The 19,583-nt window shown below is 44.2% G+C and overlaps 4 protein-coding genes across 4 annotated transcripts; 2 read left to right on the forward strand and 2 right to left on the reverse strand.

The window, feature by feature from the left end:
• Window positions 1–146: 146 nt before the first annotated feature.
• Window positions 147–4,046, reverse strand: LOC120420088 (WD repeat-containing protein 89). The gene is made up of 4 exons (XM_039583019.2): window positions 3,899–4,046; window positions 631–1,564; window positions 469–571; window positions 147–362 (listed from the first exon to the last, which is right to left on the reverse strand). Exons 1-4 carry the CDS (start codon window positions 3,906–3,908, stop codon window positions 216–218), a joined length of 1,194 nt encoding a protein of 397 aa, XP_039438953.1. The 5' UTR covers window positions 3,909–4,046; the 3' UTR covers window positions 147–215.
• A 123-nt stretch (window positions 4,047–4,169) lies between these two features.
• LOC120420086 (uncharacterized) lies at window positions 4,170–6,939 on the forward strand. Its single transcript, XM_039583016.2, has 4 exons — window positions 4,170–4,478; window positions 4,538–4,901; window positions 4,961–5,418; window positions 5,474–6,939. Exons 1-4 carry the CDS (start codon window positions 4,236–4,238, stop codon window positions 6,908–6,910), a joined length of 2,502 nt encoding a protein of 833 aa, XP_039438950.1. The 5' UTR covers window positions 4,170–4,235; the 3' UTR covers window positions 6,911–6,939.
• A 2,272-nt stretch (window positions 6,940–9,211) lies between these two features.
• Window positions 9,212–12,031, forward strand: LOC120420077 (mismatch repair endonuclease PMS2). Its single transcript, XM_039583002.1, has 2 exons — window positions 9,212–11,816; window positions 11,874–12,031. Exons 1-2 carry the CDS (start codon window positions 9,321–9,323, stop codon window positions 11,964–11,966), a joined length of 2,589 nt encoding a protein of 862 aa, XP_039438936.1. The 5' UTR covers window positions 9,212–9,320; the 3' UTR covers window positions 11,967–12,031.
• On the reverse strand, window positions 11,979–13,656 carry LOC120420078 (glutamate-rich WD repeat-containing protein 1). Its single transcript, XM_039583003.2, has 2 exons — window positions 12,502–13,656; window positions 11,979–12,441 (listed from the first exon to the last, which is right to left on the reverse strand). The coding sequence occupies exons 1-2, from the start codon at window positions 13,538–13,540 to the stop codon at window positions 12,083–12,085; spliced, it is 1,398 nt and encodes a 465-aa protein (XP_039438937.1). The 5' UTR covers window positions 13,541–13,656; the 3' UTR covers window positions 11,979–12,082.
• Window positions 13,657–19,583: the final 5,927 nt, after the last annotated feature.

Consider the following 19,583-nt stretch of genomic DNA (forward strand, 5'->3'; position numbering starts at 1 on the left):
CCCCTAATGGAATGCCGTCGTCGTCGTTTCAACTTGTTTCTTCGCGCCTGGTCATCGCAAACCGGCGACTTCTTCCAAACAATGCGAGCGATTCTTTGCCTTGGGTAGCCTGTGATACAAATAATCAATCTCATTTAAAAAACTTGTTCACATTTTGCTTATATTTTTACATAATAGACCCAAAACTTATTCGCAACCGTACAACAGAACGAACTTTAATACGGCTTGGCGCGCTTACCGATGGTGGCCTTTTGCTTGAGCTTATTCGCGATGCTACCCTCCGTCGTTTCCTGTTCCGTGTCTTGGCCGCAACTCCACACCGTGATCAGTCCACTTTCGCCGGTTGTTATCAGTGCGTTTTCCTGTAGATAAGAAGTAATATGACGATATATGGATGGCCCAATTGAAGCGGTAATGATTGGAGCCGGGACGGCTGATAAGAACTTTTCAAAGTTGTTGTTACATTACCTTTTCGCTGTACACGCTGGCCCGAACGATTTGCTTGTTGTGTAGGAAGTTTTGGAACGGCTGGAAGCTTTTGTCGGAGTACCGAAGCGAACGGAGACATTCACTGTAGAAAGACGATGAATTACCTACTGAACCGGTTTTTCGTTGGTCACGTTTGCTTACCCTTTATTGTAGTTCGACCCTGCTAGCAATGTCAACGCTCCATCACCTTCGTTGTACGCCCCAACGACGTTGCAATCGATCGACGACTTTCTACAGATAAACTCCGTAATCTTCTCGCGATCAAACTCCACCTCAGGATCCTGACTCTCCACGTCGTACAGCTGAAACCCGTTGGTCGTCGTCACGCAGGACACCCAGTCTTTCCCCGTTCCCGGATTCCGATGCCAGTTCAACGACTCAATGGCCGTGTCCACGTTGAAGCAGTACTGCATCGCGTCATCCTCCGTCGGCTGAGAAATGTCAAACACGTTGATCAACCCGTCCACGCTTCCGCTGACCAGCAGGTCCGGATTGCTCGGATGAAACCGCACGTTTGTAATGTCCTCGCTGTGGCACTCCCAGTACGACCCAAGAAACTTCCTCTCCCGGATGTCGAAAAACAGCAGAAAACTATCTCCGCCCTTTTGCACCTCCGTAGACGCGCACAACACGCGATCGTTCTGATTCACGTCGAACGTGGTCATCGTTTTCCTTGGCCCCTCGGAACCATCCTCAAACCCAAACACGCTCTTACCCAACCTTAAATCGTACAAACTAACCACCCCTTCCTCGGTGCAGGCCATCAACAAGTTCGGATCGCCGTTGAAGAACCGAACCCCCCGAATGGGACTCTTGAACTTGTCAAAATCGGTGCTCTCCACCAGCAGGTCCCCATTTTCGGCCAGTTGGTACAGCTGAAGCTCCTTGCGGGACGAACCAACGGCCAGTTTGCGCGAGTCGCTGGAAAGGGACAGATGCAGGCCGCAGGTTCGCTTCAGCGAGATGGCCACCTCCGAGCGAGACCGGACGGAGGATTTAAAGTGGGATTGCAGCTGCTGCGGGTCGCACGAGTCCGCGTCGGGAACGGGAGATTCCTCGTCCGAGCTTTGGGGATCTGAAAAAGAGGGTGATCAGATCAAAGATTGAATTAAATTTGGTTTTGTAGAATTTGTTCAGAAGTTGTTTGATACTATTTTTTTCTTATTATTTTCTAGTTTTTTTAAAATGAGCTAAATAAATTTTTAAATTAGCAGATTCCCAAAAAAAGTGTTTTTAAACTTCAGTCCGTTTTCCATATTTTTTCAGATTTTAGAATTTTCTAACTTCAGTCAGTTTTCTATTAGGTATTCTAAGTCCTCAGGGAAATTTTACTTTTTTTTTAATGGGGACTTTACACCATTGTGCATTCATCTCTTAAAGGTGGATAGTGGAAGAGGAAAGATTACTGAGTTTTTAATCACTTGTCTAGCTAAATTTCAATAATTGTTACCATGCCTTTTTTCTAACGATTTCTGTCTATGTTTCAAATATTTAGCGGAAAATTTTGATCTTAAATTATCAAGTTCTTCAATTTTATCTTCGTCCTCTTCCTCCAGGGATGAAACAGTTATCTCATAACATTTTTCCCTATACTATTTTGCTTTTTTTACATCTTCATCTTCTTCATCTGTTGTTTCGTCTTCAGCCATCCTATCTCTCTTCGTTTTGTTGTTAATTCGTCATCCGCGTCCAAATATGTCTGTAAGCGCTTCCGGGTTTTGCGAGTGTGCTTAGAAAGCACGGTCTCGAATCCATCATTGTCTTCTTCGTCAATTTCACTTGTTTGCATTGCATTTTGGTATGATTTACTGTTGTTGCTTTTACTGCTGCTGCTGCTTGGCTCAGGTTCAATCGATTGTGTACTGCTTTTTTGGTTCACCTTTTTACTTGAATCCGCACATTTTTTGTTCTTTGCTTTGAGTTTGCAAAGCGATTTTTTGCCTATAATCGTCACTGTTGCAGCAGCATTGTTTACAGTGATTGATTTCGGCGTTGGCTGTTTCAGCAACATCCGCAGGGTCCGAACTCCATTTGGGATTCCTGGGAAGAAGATAATCCAGCGGTCGTTGGTGATGGTCAAATTTTCGCCATATTTGCTCATCACTTTAATTGTGGATTTAGCTCGCAGCTGGATTTTCTTGCATCTTCTCACGGTCATTGGAAACGATCGTGGATAGACCTAGGAGTTCCCAGTTGGAGTGAAAAAGTTCAATTTATAGAAAAAAATATGGATTAAAATTTTGGTTTTTATTCACTTCTGCGACATCAGGAATAATAGAGATATCCACGCGCGAGAGTGTGTTAGTTTGTAACAAAATTTACACGCAGACATAGGCAAATCGAGTAGAATGATTCTTCTGTCAAAATCAGCTGTATCCTTTGTTATACCACGAGCACGTGGTAAACAGTTGGTTTTTACAGACGATTGGTCTACTCGATTTGCCTATGTCTGCGTGAAAAAAGTGTAAACAAAATCAGCTGCTTGGAATTCAGCCAATCACAATCGTTCAAAACCAAAACAATACTTCAAATACAAATACTAACACAGAATGATGGTGTGCGTGAGTGAAACCGTGGAGATCTCTATTGTTTAAACATGCTCGCAATTTTTTTATTCGGTCGAAAAAATATTATTTTTCATGATAAAATATTCATTTTTATCACATGATCAACCCTAATTCTGGCTCGATGATGCCATAATGCGACCGCGTGCTCCGTTTGTTTGTCAACAAAGCTGCAGCTGGATGGTGAGACGAAGTGAGGGGGGAGAGATTTTGACATTTTTATGCCCGCATCTGGCCCGCCTGCGACTTGTAAGGTCGGCGGTTACTTTGTAACTGAAATTTTACTTTTGATAAACTAATCATGAAAATAAAAATGTTTTCGTTCTCTTATTTTGAGTTGTTGTTAATTTTTTGGGGGAGATTTAACCCTATGGGTCATTCTCTCCCGTTTTAATTTGAGTTAAAAATGGCCTCAAAAATGCTCTTAAGTGATTTTAAAATTTTAAATCCAAATAGCAAAAAAAATCGGCGAAGAAACATTAAGACAATCAAGAGTTATTTTTTAAATACAGGTCCAATAATTGTTATTGTTGCTTTTAGGTCTTTTTGAAACCCCTTTGAGACAAAGGTATTAATATCAATAACACAAAAAAAACATGAAAATTTGTTTTAATTGGACTTTTAAAAAAATCGTTTACTTAAATCAGAATATCGGACTTTATCGGTCCTACTGTGTCGACATGGTTTTCTCGAGTCGAGTCTCGACATTGATGTCGACTAACAAACATTTGCTATCACCTTCATTTTTTATAGGGAATTCTAAAGCACACAACAAAATAATTTTGTAATCATTTTTCCTCAAACCCTTAGACATTCTCATTGAATTTGAAATTCCCTCTACTTACCGTCAAACATTCTCGCAAATGCTACAATTTGTTAACACAAATTCAGTGGAAAAACCTCGAAATTACCGCTAATTTCCACACTGATCACCGTGCGCGCACGATTTCGTCGGCGAAATTTCAAAACAACAACAAACGAGCACGTGCGATAAAGTGGCGGCCTCGCAACTCGGCCCACCTCGTTTGACACTTTGACGCGGATCTCCGTTTCCGAAGGGCAGTCAGATTAAGCGCGCGCGGCGCGCACTTTTTGTGTTTACGTTGGTTTTTATTGACGCTGCAATCGGAACAGGTCCCGTGAAATCCGTGCGATTTTGAATGTGAATTTCGTTCCCGGACCATGACCTCGCAGGTGGTGGAAAGTGTGCGAACCTTCGCGGATCTACGGCTGGCGCAGGACGTTGGGGGGATTCCGCTGCAGAAAATTACGCGACTGTCGCTGAACAGCTTGCGCCGACAGGAAACGGATCTGGAGGTTTACGAGTTTCTGTTCAACCGGGCCGTGCAGCATTTTGAGCTGTTCGAGTTTGAGAGTGAGGTGTGCGACGTGGTGCTGCCGGAGCTGGTCAAGCATTTGTGCAAGGTGAAACTTTTGTGTTATTTAACTTTAAGTGTCTAGTTTAAATCGTTGATTTCTTGCAGCTCGAGTCCGAATTGAAAGATCAAGCCCTATCATGCTTTCTGGACGACAATCTCAAGTCGCTGCTGGGGTTGGCCAACATAATGTTGAAATTTCTGGAGCACGTCGCAAGTCAGGCGCAGGTGTATCAGGTGTACGGCACGGTGCTCGTGTTTATGGACTTTCTCGTGCGTGCCTTTGCCGTCGTTGCCCAGAAGAAACCGGGCATTGAGGCGGACACTCCAGAGCGAACTAGTATCGATCAGTTGGCGGCCGCGTGTCGTTCGCTGCAGATTAAGATGGTCAGCATGGTGGCGGCGTTCAACGGAACCGGCTACTACTTTCAACATCTGGACGTTGAGCAGGAGTTTGACTGCTTGAAGAACGGTTGGTTTGAAGATTGTTTTAATGGAAAGAACATGACTTTTATTTTACAACTTTTTCAGTTATCATCTGTTTCGGCAAAATAGGCTGCACGACAATCCAAATAGATTTGATCGACGCCAAGCACGCCTGGCAGGCCATCCTGGTTCTCTCGACGAAACATTTGAAATATATTGCGCAGAACGATACCTGCTGGCTACACGAGCTCATACTCAGCATGAACGACGAGATTGACAAACTTTTGAAGTCGCTCGTGGCGAACGCCAACGCCGGTCAAATTGAACTGAAAACACTCAAATTTCTCAACTTGATGCTTCAGCTGATGCTGCGACTGTTGCGTTCGATAAAGCTGGAAGAACTAGACTGCTTCGGGCAGCTTTTGGACACTATCGTAAGCATCTCGAAAGCTCTGCTTGCACAATCGTTGGAAAAGGAAGCGGTCGAAGCGATTCGAAGCAACTTGAAGGTCGGTTACATGAGTCTCATCGGGATGAGTTTCCGAACTTCTAGTTTCGCCAAGGTAAGTGCAATTTTTCTTCTTGGTTTTGCCAACTAAAGCAAACTGATTATTTCAGGCCCTCGCTGCTTGCCGTTACGAGTCGTGGGAAGAACTTGCCGCTTATTTCGAAATCGTAATCGAGGTTATTTCGAAGCTACTCGCAGAAGACTCCAACAGCCCAGCCATCGATCTGTACATGTCCAAAACCAACCTCCTTTCAGCCTGCATCGAACACCTCCCAAAGGCTCACGTGCTCTTCAACAAGCAAGAATCTCTGTACCAGAAACTAATCACCCACCTCGCCGGCTTCGTCCTGCAGTGCGCCCGAAAACCACCCAAAACCCGTCAAAAGCTGCTCGAAGAAACGCTCGTTCGGATGATCCTCCAGGATTCGTTCTGGGTTGGCGTTGCCGGACTGGACATCTGGAACACCTTCCTCCGGCTCACCGAGCCCGACTTTCACTGGCAGTACTTCCGCTTCTGGAAGACCATCAACGACCAGTTCCCGGTGTTTTCCACCCAACCGAGGGTTGTTTTCGTGCGGCGGTTGCTGCGCAACATGTTCGTCTTTATGCCACCGCGGATGCAGCGAAGAGCTCGCGATGAATATCCCGGACCGGCGAACTGCAAACTTTGGATCGCAGTTGAGTTGAAGAACGCTGGCGAGGATATGTTCCGACCTGCAAAGATTGAGGAGTTTAGGGTGAAAGTTCGGAACGGAGTCACTACCGCTGCAGCGTACGATCTGATGCACACGTTGACGTTGGCTTGCACGACTAGCGATAGGAGGGTCCTGGAAACGACAGCCAGAAATGTTGGTGCGCTGCTCAAGTCGGTTTCGGTGAAGAACCTGAATGATCCAAACCTTACGACTCTAATCTGCGTTTTTCTACGTTTGGCGACACATTTGAAGCGACATGGTTGCTGTCTCCAAGAATTCGACAAGGTCGTGAGAACTACAATTTTGAGCAACTGCAAATCACTTGAATTGGCCGCAAAGCTAGACGCTCTCCACTTAATTGACAAGCAACCCAAAACCAGCGACGACCACCAACTTCTTACAAACCTATCCAACGATTCAAACCCAATAATCAAATCCATCGCGACACTTAAATCTCAACAACCCCGAAAACCTTCCCAAACCAACGAAGCATTCATCGTTTCACGCCTGACCCACCAGCAAGCACAACCCACCCACGAACATTTCTGCAACGCGTCACCCGAACCAACCCTCAACCTAACGCAGCACATCAGCGACGTAATTGACGACATGTTTCCCGATGAGGAAGAACTGGTCCTGTCGGTGCATCGATTAGATGGCGGTGATCCCGCGGCGAAGCGGATCAAACTGGACGAAGAAGGCGATCGGCAGGTGGTGGCGGATGCGATTGCGGAAATTCGACGGCAGGTCGAGGTTTTGGAAAGGATGGAGCGACTGATTTCGCCGGGACAGCGAAGGGACGTGGGGGTGATCGGGGAGAGTTTGAGGAGGATTGCGGGACAGGATCGGTGATGTGGCAAGATTGTAACTTTTTATTTTTTGGATTTTACTTCCTCTCTATGAAAGCCAGTTAAAGCAAATGGTTATGTGTAATCGAGACTAATAAAAAAATCTATTACTCTTATAATATGCATTTTGAAACATATTTTTAGACTTAACCCAGTCAGTTTCAATAAAATTCTGAAACGGACTTCAATCCGAATCGTGTACAAATTCCGTTTCAAACGCAACAACCAATACGAACACCTACCTGGTTGTTGCGTTTGAGACGAAAGTCGTATACGTTTCGAATTGAGTAACTCAACTGTTGACTAAATGAAAAAATCAATAATTTTAAAAATTTCAAAAACTTTAAAATTTTTGGCAAATTTAAAACTTAAAAACTTACAAAAATCAAAAATTTCAAACTTTTTAAACATTTAAAAAAATTGAAATTATTGAATTTCTTGATTTAAAAAAAAAAACTGAGAGCATTATAAAAATAAAATTTTCAAACAATTTGATTTTTTTTTAATTTTTCAATTTTGTGACAGTTTTGAATTTTTTAAAAATCTGAGAGCACTTAAAATATTTTTTTTCAATATTACATTTTTTTATTTTTTTTTATTTTCTAAATTTATTAATTTTATAAAAAATCTTTGAACTTTTAATTTTTTTTTAATTTTTTAAGATGTTTAAAATTGTTAATTTTTTAAAATTTGGATTTTTTTATAATTTTTGATTTATTTAAAAAATTTGTATTTTTAATTTTTATATTTTTTTAAGTTTTTTTTTTAAATTTGTTAGTTTCTATTTTTTATGTCTTATTTTTTAAATCTTGATTTTTTTTAAATTTTGCAAAATCAAATCAATCGAAAATAAAATTATTCGGCGTTCTCGAATGCTAGATTCCTACTCGAAACTAGGTGTCCGAAGGCTTGATTGTTGAGGCAATTGCAAACCTCTTTTTACACCTTAGCTTCCATCCATCCCGGGATTCGAACTGACGATCTTTGGATTGTGGCGATATGTAAAGGAAATAATAAGTATACTAACATATATTTTGATATACTGGTCAACATAATAATTATAGCTCTAAGAGTTTCCATCCCCTTGCTCCTACACCAGGACTGAGCTAACGACCTAACCTTTTTAGGCTAGTCCGGGGTCAACATTTACTTCCCGTCCAACGGAAGGCGTGGTCAGACAAACCTCGTCTCAAAATTTGCCACCGGGACCTTCTGGGATCGAACCCAGGCCGACTGGGTGAGAGGCAATCACGCTTACCCCTACACCACGGTCCCGGTGGTTGAAATTTCTGGATTTGCAGACCATAAGGGAAGGGAAGGAATAAGGAGCCATCCATGAGCCAAGTGTGATGCTTAACAATGGACACGTTTCATAGGAAAAAAATATGAGCATTATGAACAAACGTTCACGAGGCAGGAAAGGGCTGACTGAAAAAAAAATGTTTGCATGGTTTATGGATGGCCCGGGGTCCATTGGCCTGAAAGCATCATCTATAGACCACGTGGATATTTTCGACCCACCTTCTGATTGGCTGAAATCGCGAAGCACGTGGCTAACCTTGTTGACGTAACCAGGTTTTTAAGCGAAGATGGCGTTCGAATGGTGAACGCCCGAAATGACAAAATAGCGCAGTAGCACTAACATTAGAAAAAAAATATGGCTGTCATGCCATGGCACACTTGTTCCGTAATGTTGGTACTACTGCGTGATTTTGACATTTCGGGCGTTCACCATTCGAACGCCATCTTCGCTTAAAAACCTCGATACAGTTCAGCCCCAGAAATTACGGTCGACATCAGGCTAAATTATTGTGATGTTTTCAACTCAGACCCACTTTTAAATGTTGGATTTAACCAGTAACAGTTACATTAAATGCATATGCATACTTTTCATGAGCATCATTTAATAATTTATCTATGAGTTTTAAACATAATTTCATAATTTTTTTTTAATAGGGCGAAACCATGGATGTAAAACACTCTTACTCAACGTGAACTGCCACTAGATCAAGTGGGACGCTTTCTTTAAATTATCACATCCCAGTTAAATCAATCAGCATTCTGAAATGGAATTTTATTTGAATCATTTACGAATTCCGTTTCAGAATTTCGATTGAGTTGACTGTGCACAATCGCAAAATTTCTGCAGATTTGTCGCATTACACCACATTTTGGACATATTTTGCTTACAACTTTTTGAAAAAGTATACTAGAAACGTGATTCTAATTCCGCAAACGTTTCTGAAGGGTTTGGTAATTTCGGACGCGCGGCTCAAATTTTGATTGTAAACAAAAATCGCAAAAAATACAAAACTTTGGACTGCAGTGTCGTTTGTCGTGTTTTTCAATAAAATTATATTTTTTAAGTAAAAGTTCTTTGATGTAAAAGTTTGTGAAAACGAGCCCATCCCATCATGATCGACGCCGAGGAGGACATGATCGCGCCGACGCCAACGGCCGCGGACTCGAAGAAAATCACCGCGATTGATCGCGACACGGTGCATCGGATCTGTTCCGGCCAAGTGGTGCTGAATTTGGCGATCGCCGTAAAAGAACTGGTCGAGAACTCAATCGACGCCGGTGCCACCGTGGTCGAGGTAAAGCTTAAAGATTACGGGGCGGAACTGGTCGAAGTGGTGGACAATGGCAGTGGGGTAGAGCCGAAGAACTTTGAGGGCATGACCGCGAAGTACCACACGTCGAAGCTGAGGGAATTTTCCGATCTGGCTGGGATTGAGACGTTTGGGTTTAGGGGGGAAGCGCTGAGCTCGCTGTGTGCCCTGGCGGACATGGTCATCGTGACGAGACACGAAACGGCGCCGCATGGGACGAAGCTGGAACTGAACCATCGCGGGGTCATAACGAAGCGGAGTCCAATTGCGAGGGCGGTTGGGACGACGGTGTCGTTGAGTAATCTGTTTTCGACGCTGCCGGTGCGGAAGAAGGAGTTCCAGAAGAATGTTAAGAAGGAGTTTTTCAAGATGAGTCAGATTTTGCAAGCTTACTGTTTGGTGTCAACGGGCGTCAGGATCATCTGCACGAATCAGAAGAAGAAAGGTCAGAAGGAAGTGGTGATGAGCACTCAGGGGACAGGTTCCGTGTTGGACAACATAACGACAGTCTTCGGCACCAAACAGACCGCCGAGCTGGTCCAATTGAAGCAAGCTATTGGCACGAATGGAAAGATTCTGGATTTGAACGAAAGCGACTTTGACGAGAATATCTCGATGACACAGGAGGAAGTGGACAGCCTAAACTTGTCCAGGTACACAATCGAAGGGTACATCTCCAGCTGCGCGCACGGTTCCGGTCGATCCGCGCGAGATCGTCAATTTTTCTTCGTAAACTCGCGACCCTGCGAACCCAAACAGATCATCAAGCTGGTCAACGAAACCTACCACAAGTACAACGCAAGCCACACTCCGTTCGTGTTCCTGAACCTGAAAATGGACCGCGCCGACGTCGACGTCAACCTGACCCCGGACAAGCGCCAACTGCTGATGAACAACGAAAAAATCCTGCTGCTCGCGCTCAAAAAGTCCCTGCTCAAAACGTTCGGCAACATTCCGTCCACCTTCAAGATGCAGAATCTCAACGTGAGCGAAACCACGCGGCTGCTCAACATTTCGTTCAAGTCGGATCGCGGCACCGAGGACGAGAGTGAGCGGGAGGACAGCTTCACGACGAGTGGGGCGTCCCTGCGGCGACTGACGGACGCGTTTGGGCGGAAGGAAGTGCCGCCGGTGAGCAGCAAACGGAAACGGGACAGTCCGGCCAAGCTGCCGAAGATTGACGTGTTCATGATCTCTACGCCGAAGCAAGAGAAAGCAAGCTTTGAGGATGATGCGACACTGGAAAGGCTACCGAAAATGGCGCGCAATTCGACCATGATCGGTGAGGATAGCGATGCAACTGTGAAGAGTAGATCTCCTCCTTCGAGCAAAGTCGAGATCTTTCAAGTTGCGGAGAAAGTGGATCGACCAGTAGAAATTGACGTCAAACCCAGCGTTGCGGATGCGGAACCGGTGGCGAGTAGTTCGAGTACGAATGTTCTTTCAGCGCTCGACGTACCCGACGAGGTCCGGGTCATCCGTTGTCGCAGTAAAAGTCCAAACGAAACGGTGCTGGAGCCACTCTGCATGAGGCCAACGGAAACTACAATCGAGATTGAGGAATCGCCGCTGGAAGCGGAAACGTCCCTCGCGGTGAGCGGGCAGCGCAACCTTGAAATCGACATGTCCGCGCTGAAGGAGCTGGTTGATCGTGAGCGAAAGTTGGAGCTACAGGAGGCCGCCCGGAAGCGGGTTTCGTTGAGCAAGCTAAAGTTCAAGTGTAAGATTAATCCGAACAGCAATCGCGCGGCTGAGGACGAGCTGCAGATGGAGATCACGAAGGAAAAGTTTGCGAAGATGGAGATCATTGGTCAGTTCAATTTGGGCTTTATAATTGCGAGGTTGGACGCGGATTTGTTCATCATCGATCAGCACGCGACAGATGAAAAGTACAACTTTGAAGATCTGCAGCGAAATACGGTCCTGCAGAACCAGAAGCTGGTCGTGCCTCAACCGCTCGAGCTGACCGCCGTAAACGAGATGATCCTGATGGACAGCCTGGAGATCTTTGAGATGAACGGCTTCCAGTTTGAGGTCGATGGCGGCGCGGAACCGACGAAGAAGATCAAACTGGTGGCGAAACCGTTCAGCAAAAATTGGGAGTTTGGAAAGGAGGACATCGACGAGCTGATCTTCATGCTGCAGGACGCCGTCCCGAACACGGTGTGTCGACCGTCGCGAGTGCGCTCGATGTTTGCTTCGCGAGCCTGCCGGAAGTCCGTGATGATCGGGAAGGCGCTGACGGTCGCAGAAATGCGCCGGCTGGTCACGCACATGGGCGAGATCGAGCAACCTTGGGTAAGGAAGAACAAAATAGTCGCCTTATTTTAGATCTTCTAACAAGTTTGCTTACAGAACTGTCCCCACGGACGACCTACGATGCGGCACCTGGTGAACTTGACCATGCTTGAGCAAACCACGCCGAAGCAGGAGCATGACGAGCAGTAAATTCAGGGTATGTACTTGTTAAACTTTTTATTTTGGGCCAATATATGTGTATGTTCAAGTTACAATCGATGCAATTGTATGATTCGGGAAAGAACAACTCCCTGCCTGTTTGCTCTTTAAACGCTGATTGTTCGGAACACGTTGAATCCGCTGTGGGCCGTGGACAAAATTACACCCTTAAGCTGGGGGTGCCAGTGCAGCTCCTTAATTTCCGTTTGACCCTGGTGCACAAACAGCAACTGCGGCGGCAGATCCTTCAGCTGGGGATCGTTCCGCTCGTCGTCGTCATCCCGTTCCACGGACAGATCCCACAGCGCGATCTGATCGTCGTCGCCACCACTCGCCAAAATCGTGGACTCCTTCGGGTGCCACTCAACGGTGGTGACGTGGTTGGTGTGGTGCTTGAACGTCGCGACCGCCGACTTTGACTGGAACTGACGGAGGTCCCAGATGTGGAGGTAACCGTCGTCGCCACCTAATAAGAAACAAGTCGGTTATTTCTACGACAACACAACACAAACCTCAACCAACTCACCACTAGCTATCAGCGGTTCGTTCCGGTTCCAGCTGATGACGTTGACGTCACTTTCGTGGCACTTTTCCGCCGTCAACATGCACGCCTTCGAAGGAGCCGCCCGACAATCCCAAATCCGAATCGACTTGTCCACCGAGCAGCTGGCCAGCACGTTTGGCTCGTTCGGACTCCACTGGATGTCCTCCACCGATTCGGTGTGTCCAATCAGTGGCCGCTGGTCCACCGTCCACGATCCCTTATCGTTTGGCCGCCAGATGTGAATGTCCCGACGGCAGTCCCCGGTGGCCAGCATTCCCCGCGTCGTCGTACACCAATCCACGGCAAAGCCCTCCTTCTGGTGACCGGAGAACACAAAGTCCGGCTTCACCCCATCTCCAACCTTGTTATTCTCGTAATTTTTGCACGCGTGCTCATCGTCAACGGCCGCCAGCTGATCATTAATATTGTAGATATTAACCCGACCCATCTCGCTCCAAGTGGCCACGTAGTGCGTGTTGTTAAACGTCGTCGCCCGAATCCGGTTCACACACCCAGCGTGCTTAATCAACGCGCAACTCATCACCGGCCGCTTATCTTCTTCCCCATCCTCCTCGTCACTCTCCAAATCCGAATCATCCTCATCGTCCTCCGCCCGCTCCTTCGACGTCCTGTGCAAGTTCCCCATCTTCATAACAATCACACTGTTCACGTGGGTCCGCGCCGCCTGTGTCCCCGCCACCATGAACGCCGTCAACGGAAACGCCTCCCGGTCATCCCCAAGCGGATCAGCAACGATGTCAAAGCTCAAGCAAGGCGCCCCCGTATGGGCCTGGTGCAGCATCACATAAGCCGACTCGTCACAAACCAGTTCCTCGTCGTTGTTCAGCTTCCGTCCCGGCAGATACACCTGGCCGCCACCCGCCCCTTCCTCGTCCCCCATCGCCTCATCACCGGCTTCTTCATCGTCGCTGCCGCCGTCGTCACTTTCCCCGGCCAGGATCGCATCCTCGATGTTCTGGTCCTCGGCGAACTCCATCCGTTCTTCGTCGCGGGAGGACATGGTGTGCACAAGGGGGTTTAAAACTTTTTTTTAACAAGCAAAATTTACGGAATTTGAGGATTTTCAGGACCGAGCAAAACTTGCGGCGCACAAAATCAAACGCACATGGTCGAACCGTCGTTGACGTTTCGGTGGAGGTAAACAGTACAAGTGACAGCGGGGTTGTTTTGGTGTGAGTGTGAAATGTGAACGGTACACACAAAATTAAAAAGTTTACAAATTTGCAAAATTTAAAAGAACACAAATTTAAAAAATACATTTTAAACAAATTTTAAACAAATACATGACCTAGTAGCTACTTGTAGAGTTTTTTTTTTTTATAAAAGTCCAATAAACATTTTTTTTTACTTTTGGGATTATTTTAAAACTGTCTAAACGAGCGTCTAAAGGAAGTATAATACTATGACAATCAAACAAACTCGCACTTTTTGACAGTTTTCTACATTTTTTCAAAAGGTCCAATAAGCTATTGTCTTCCATATGTTTACAGGACCTATTAAAAAAAAAACTGGATTTGTTTGCAGAAATGTCAGCCTGCATATATTTCGCTTTGTTTGCGAGAATGCTGCGAACAAGTTTGCGAGTGTCAAACTGTCAAACACGAAAATTTATGAGTTGGCTTGTTTGTCATAATCTAATACCTCCTTTAAAGTTAGGGATATTCAAAAACACTCAAAACGCCAAAAATAAGAATTGGTTAGTTAAAAAATTAAAATCAAATATTAAGTACAACAAAATATTAAGTACAACCTAGAGCTCAACAAATTATTTAAAAAATTTTTGAAAAATAAAAAAATGCCATGTTGTGTCTCATCCAAACTCTCATCTTATTTAATACAGTCGAATCGGAGGCTGTCGATCTTCGCGCTATCAATATTGCACCAGCTGTCAAGAATTTCAAGTAGTATGCTTTGATTTTTCTTTCTTTCTCTAATTCCTCCCTCTCTCGACGGTCCCTTCAGCATCGACAACGAAAGAGTCCACTGTAATTCTAGAGACGATGGAGGCGCATGGTGTTTTAGGTTGCATGCACATCTGGAGAAGGTCCAAAAAAAAAAAAAAATTGAGTATATTTGAATACCCCTGATTCAAGGTGGTTTCAAAAACAACCAACAAATCAAAATTATCGAGAAATTAAAAAGAGAGATGTGAGCCGGTAACATGAAGTTAAACTTTCGCAACTGTCATGGTACACTTCACAGAAACTTGACAGAAAGTCCATGTTGCACTTTTAATTTCTAGATAAACTATTCTCAAGGATTTTCTGCACACACAAAAATGCAGCCAATAAATAAGAGTTTAAGATATAAGACAAGCCAAGGGGAAAACCACTCTGATCAAAGAGCCCCGGGCACGATTTGGCACCTCTCGGGCACCTTTCGGGCACAGTTCGGCACGAGGTTCGGCACCTATTTTGACAGCATATCAAGCAAACTCAAATTATCTTAGTAATCAGGTTAAAATTTGTAAACATTGTCAGTTCGGTGAGGAAAACTATAACTTCGGCCACAAATTTGATTTATATAGTCAGTTTGCAGTTTTCCCAACAAAAATACGAGAAAATTAACAATCGGATAAATGAAGTTTTAAGACTATTTTTTAAATTCGTGATGATGGTGTCGATTCGAAGTGAGTTTACCTCTAAATTGTTAAAAGATTCGTTTTTGACGTGAAATTGATTAACAGCGTCCTCTCATGGAACGACAGCAACTTTAGTTCGAAGGCAACCCTGCTCAGCGGACCAGTTATTCGATTCCTCGCGGATGAACAACCCCCCACGGTGACGACCAAGGGCAAAAATAAGGACCTGTTCAAGAAGAACACCTCAAACATTGTCAATTGCAGCGTCGGTCAACACGGCAAGGAGGTTCCATTGTTACCGTGCTGCATAATCCAATGGACAACTCTCAGGATACGGAAAAGAAATAGCTCCACTGATAGCTGACAACGGGAGAAAAGAAAGTTGGCTAACATAAAAGTTAATAAAGGAAGTGTCCAACTAAAAATACATTTTTATTCACGACTGAGTTTACAAAACAATACATTTATAAAATTTTCATCTTGTTTCGAAGGAAAACATCTTGCATCTTTCTCTAATCCAAAATTCAGAGCGGAAGGGCGTGTTCTCTGCACCGAGGCCGCGGTACTTCAGGATGCGGTATTTGTTTTCGGCGGATAAACGCCTGTCTCGCACAGACAATATTTTCACGATTCCAGCGATTTTTTGTTGAAGGAAAAAGTAAACTTGACCGACGTGTTTAAGCCTTGACGCCGCGCTTTTGCTCTTGGATCTTGGCGCGCTTTGGCTGCTCAGGACCATACGCACGGGGTACGTCTTTTTGTTACGTATATCCAGGGACACGCAGTTCTTGGTTCTCCTCTGCCTTTTTCATGGACACCCGGGAGATGGCCTTGCGGACAACGCTGATTTTAGACAGCAAGCACCACTCTGTGGCCTCAGCCACGAACAACTTTAGCAGCTCAGGTGAGCTACTCGAGCTGCTTGGTCATCTCCTTCTTGTCCTTGTTCCGTAGTTCCTAGCACAATTTTGCCTGCAGTTGGAATCGACTCGCTACCACCTCGAAAAAGACAGACCAGTTTGAAAATCAAATTTTGTTTCTACAAAATGCCAACTGACCGTTCAAAAAAATGTAAACATTTCTAATATAATGGTTGCTTAGCATTACCCATCGATTGTTGATTTTTGCCTCAGGGCACCTTCAATCGGGCACCTTCGGGCACGTTGGGCACCTTCAAGGCACAGCCTGCTCAGGGGCACTGTGCAGAGTGGTTTTCCCCTTGAGACAAGCCATAAAATTTTGAAATAAGGTAGAAAAAAGGGAAAATTATAGATAAAACCTTTAAGAATATAAAAGATTGTGTATGCAGTTTGTAAAATATAAACACAGTACAAAATCATGGTAATATTACATCTGGGAAGGGATACATGAATGTGTAATTTTACAGCTGAAAATGTGTAATTTTGCCACTTTTATGGTGTAATGCCACTTTTTCATTCTCAACCTTCTAAAATAACACCTTCCAAATTTACACAATGATTTATTGTGAGTTTTTTTCCTATGATTTTAGATTCCCTATTTTTGATATGCGATAAACTGGTTATTTTTGTCGAAAAAAAAAAACTTTAAGGTGCGATTTTCTACATGTATGTAACCCTTTAAGAGCGAGTTTTTCACCGATGTGAAACAGGTCGTATCGAGGTGCTCCGATTTGGATGAAACTTTCAGCGTTTGTTTGTCTATGCATGAGATGAACTCATGCCAAATATGAGCCCTCTACGACAAAGGGAAGTGGGGTAAAACGGGCATTGAAGTTTGAGGTCCAAAAAACATGAAAATCTTAAAATTGCTCGCATTTCCGTAAAACTTCATCAATTCCAACTCTCTTAGATGCATTCGAATGGTCTTTTGAAGCACTTCTAAATGTGCCATAGACATCCAGGATTGGTTTGACTTTTTCTCATAGCTTTTGCAAATTACTGTTAAAAATTGATTTTTTTAAAACCTTAATAACTTTTGGCAACAGCCTCCAACACCCATACTCCCATAGGTCAAAAGTTAGGGAATTTCATGGACTATAAGCCTACGGTATTAACTTTTTGGCCAATCGCAGTTTTTCTCATAGTTTTTCGATTTTTCTAGAACAAACATTTTACAACGTTAGTTTTTGCCCTGTAGGCCAAGAAGACGGAACTTTTTGGTCTCAATTTTGTCATATTCGGAATCCTCGGTCAATTTCACGTAAGTTAGAAATATTGGAGTTGTAATTTTGATTTAAAATTTTTTTAAATAAAACATTTTTGAAAAAAAGAAATAGATCTTATTTACCCTATGATCAATACGTCAAATGCTGTATCAAGTAGGCGAAAACTTGTTTACCCCTAATCCGACAAAATTCTAAATAATATTTTAATTAATTCTAAATGGCATTTTTTCCAATCAAATTCAAAATTCCAACACCTCAATCTAATGTAAAATTTTCTGAGGATTCCGAATATGTCAAAATTGAGACCAAAAAGTGCCGCTAGGGAGGCCTACAGAGCAAAAACTAACGTTGTAAAATGTTTGTTCTAGAAAAATCGAAAAACTATGAGAAAAACTGCGAGTTAATACCGTAGGCTTATAGTCCATGAAATTCCCTAGGGAGTATGGGTGTTGGAGGCTGTTGCCAAAAGTTATTAAGGTTTTAAAAAAATCAATTTTTAACAGTAATTTGCAAAAGCTATGAGAAAAGTCAAACCAATCCTGGATGTCTATAGAAGATTTTGAAGGGCTTCAAAAGACCTTTCGAATGCATCTAAGAGAGTTGGAATTGATGAAGTTTTACGGAAATGCGAGCAATTTTAAGAATTTTCATGTGTTTTGGACCTCAAACTTCAATGCCCGTTTTACCCCACTTCCCTTTGTCGTAGAGGGCTCATATTTGGCATGAGTTCATCTCATGCATAGACAAACAAACGCTGAAAGTTTCATCCAAATCGGAGCAACTCGATACGACCTCTAGAACAAACCGAGCAGAATCTACAAATACTGCCTCTTAAGTGGCTATATCAGTCTCGAGAACGGGGAGTAGGCGTGGCTGAATGGTTACGCTGTTCGCTTTGTAAGCGGGAGGTTCTGGGTTCGATCTGCTCCTATCGAGAAATTATGGAAAGAAGGAATTCTGAACACTTCAATATGAACGAAAAATTCATTAGCTCGCGGCGGGGTTCGATCCTCTGTCCTTTGGGTCAGCAGTCAAAAATGCTAACCACCAGACCGACGACACGACAAGACACTCGGTGGAAAATCCCAATCAAAAATCGTCGACCAGACCATAGACTAATAAAAGACTACTCACTGGGCTCTAAACCATGACTCAACCTTTTTATGACCCCTCGGCACGGCCGGTTCACTGTCAAATATGACAGATCAAAATGTCAAGAACTGGCTCCACTGTCGATTTTCTGACGTTTCTTTTTTTTGTTTTTGTTTTGATTTGTTAATCTAAACAAACACACACATTCGCACAATTCGAACGTTCGGTTTCACTCCAAGTCACCGATGGAACGTATGTCCATCGGTTCCGGGTTGATCAGCAGCTGCCGCATCCGGTCATGTAACGTCGATTACCTGACGCACAAAGAATGAAGCCAGCGAGAGTAACCGTTACCAATAGGCATTCTGAGCTTTCCGGAAAGCCCGCGATGGCGTTAGAGTGCCAACTCCGGGACCGTTTCTTGGGTTCCATGTACCGAAATGGCGCGCGTGATACAACCAGTAGTAGTAGTAGCTCCAAATAGTTAAGTCCCCCAAATGTTGACCCTTTTCCCTTGGCGAGTTGAGCTGCTCCTCTCCCTCCCCATTCTCAGTCAGAAATCGGTGCCGCTGACGTGGACACTTCAGAGGAGAAGACCATACAAAAAAGACTCCCCTACTACCCGGAATTCGGTGCTTATCCAAAATACTATACGAACACATTGTTCAAAAGCTATATTTCATATATTTTCACATAATAAGTATTCTTAACCTTAAATAAGCTCACGACTTGCCGGCGGTAGTCACTACCTGGGAGTTCTCCTCGCGGATGCCGTCCTCCTAGGTAGCGGCGCTGTTTTTGACGAACTTGCCATCCTTGGAGTAGATTCCAGCTCCAATGCAGTAGATCTTGAAGTTTTCCTTGATTTATTCTAGCCCACTTCTTGGAGGTCTTGGTGAAGGTTTTCTTCTTGCTTACGTGCCAGCATTGCCAGTAAAAAGCTCGTCTCTTTGTCCACTCAGGCGACCATGGGTAATCCAGACAGTATCTCTGATGCGTTCAGCTAATTCCAGGACAGCTGCAACTTCCGCCAGGACATGTAGTTGAGAAAGCTGCACTCATCGTTGACTGTAGACTAGTTCCAACGTTTTGTAGCAAATCGTGGCTCGGCGGGGAATTATTATGGATCTATTCATCACCGTGACCTTCTGGTTTCTATTCTTGAGCAGGTGCTGGACGTGCTGTTGCCTTTGGCAGGTGGGTTATGCTGGAGGTTTCCGCGTT

The sequence above is a fragment of the Culex pipiens genome, chromosome 3 (genome assembly GCF_016801865.2).
Source record: "Culex pipiens pallens isolate TS chromosome 3, TS_CPP_V2, whole genome shotgun sequence".
Taxonomy (NCBI): Eukaryota; Metazoa; Arthropoda; class Insecta; order Diptera; family Culicidae; genus Culex; species Culex pipiens.

Coding starts and splice junctions, on each gene's coding strand:
- LOC120420078 (XM_039583003.2), bottom strand. CDS start 13,540: ATGTCCTCCCGCGACGAAGAACGGATGGAGTTCGCCGAGGACCAGAAC. Junction 12,442..12,501: donor CGAACCGCTGATAGCTAGTG/GTGAGTTGGTTG, acceptor GTTTCTTATTAG/GTGGCGACGACGGTTACCTC.
- LOC120420088 (XM_039583019.2), bottom strand. Junction 572..630: donor GGGTCGAACTACAATAAAGG/GTAAGCAAACGT, acceptor GTCTTTCTACAG/TGAATGTCTCCGTTCGCTTC. Junction 363..468: donor CCAGCGTGTACAGCGAAAAG/GTAATGTAACAA, acceptor TCTTATCTACAG/GAAAACGCACTGATAACAAC.
- LOC120420077 (XM_039583002.1), top strand. CDS start 9,321: ATGATCGACGCCGAGGAGGACATGATCGCGCCGACGCCAACGGCCGCG. Junction 11,817..11,873: donor GCGAGATCGAGCAACCTTGG/GTAAGGAAGAAC, acceptor GTTTGCTTACAG/AACTGTCCCCACGGACGACC.
- LOC120420086 (XM_039583016.2), top strand. CDS start 4,236: ATGACCTCGCAGGTGGTGGAAAGTGTGCGAACCTTCGCGGATCTACGG. Junction 4,479..4,537: donor TGGTCAAGCATTTGTGCAAG/GTGAAACTTTTG, acceptor GATTTCTTGCAG/CTCGAGTCCGAATTGAAAGA. Junction 4,902..4,960: donor GTTTGACTGCTTGAAGAACG/GTTGGTTTGAAG, acceptor CAACTTTTTCAG/TTATCATCTGTTTCGGCAAA.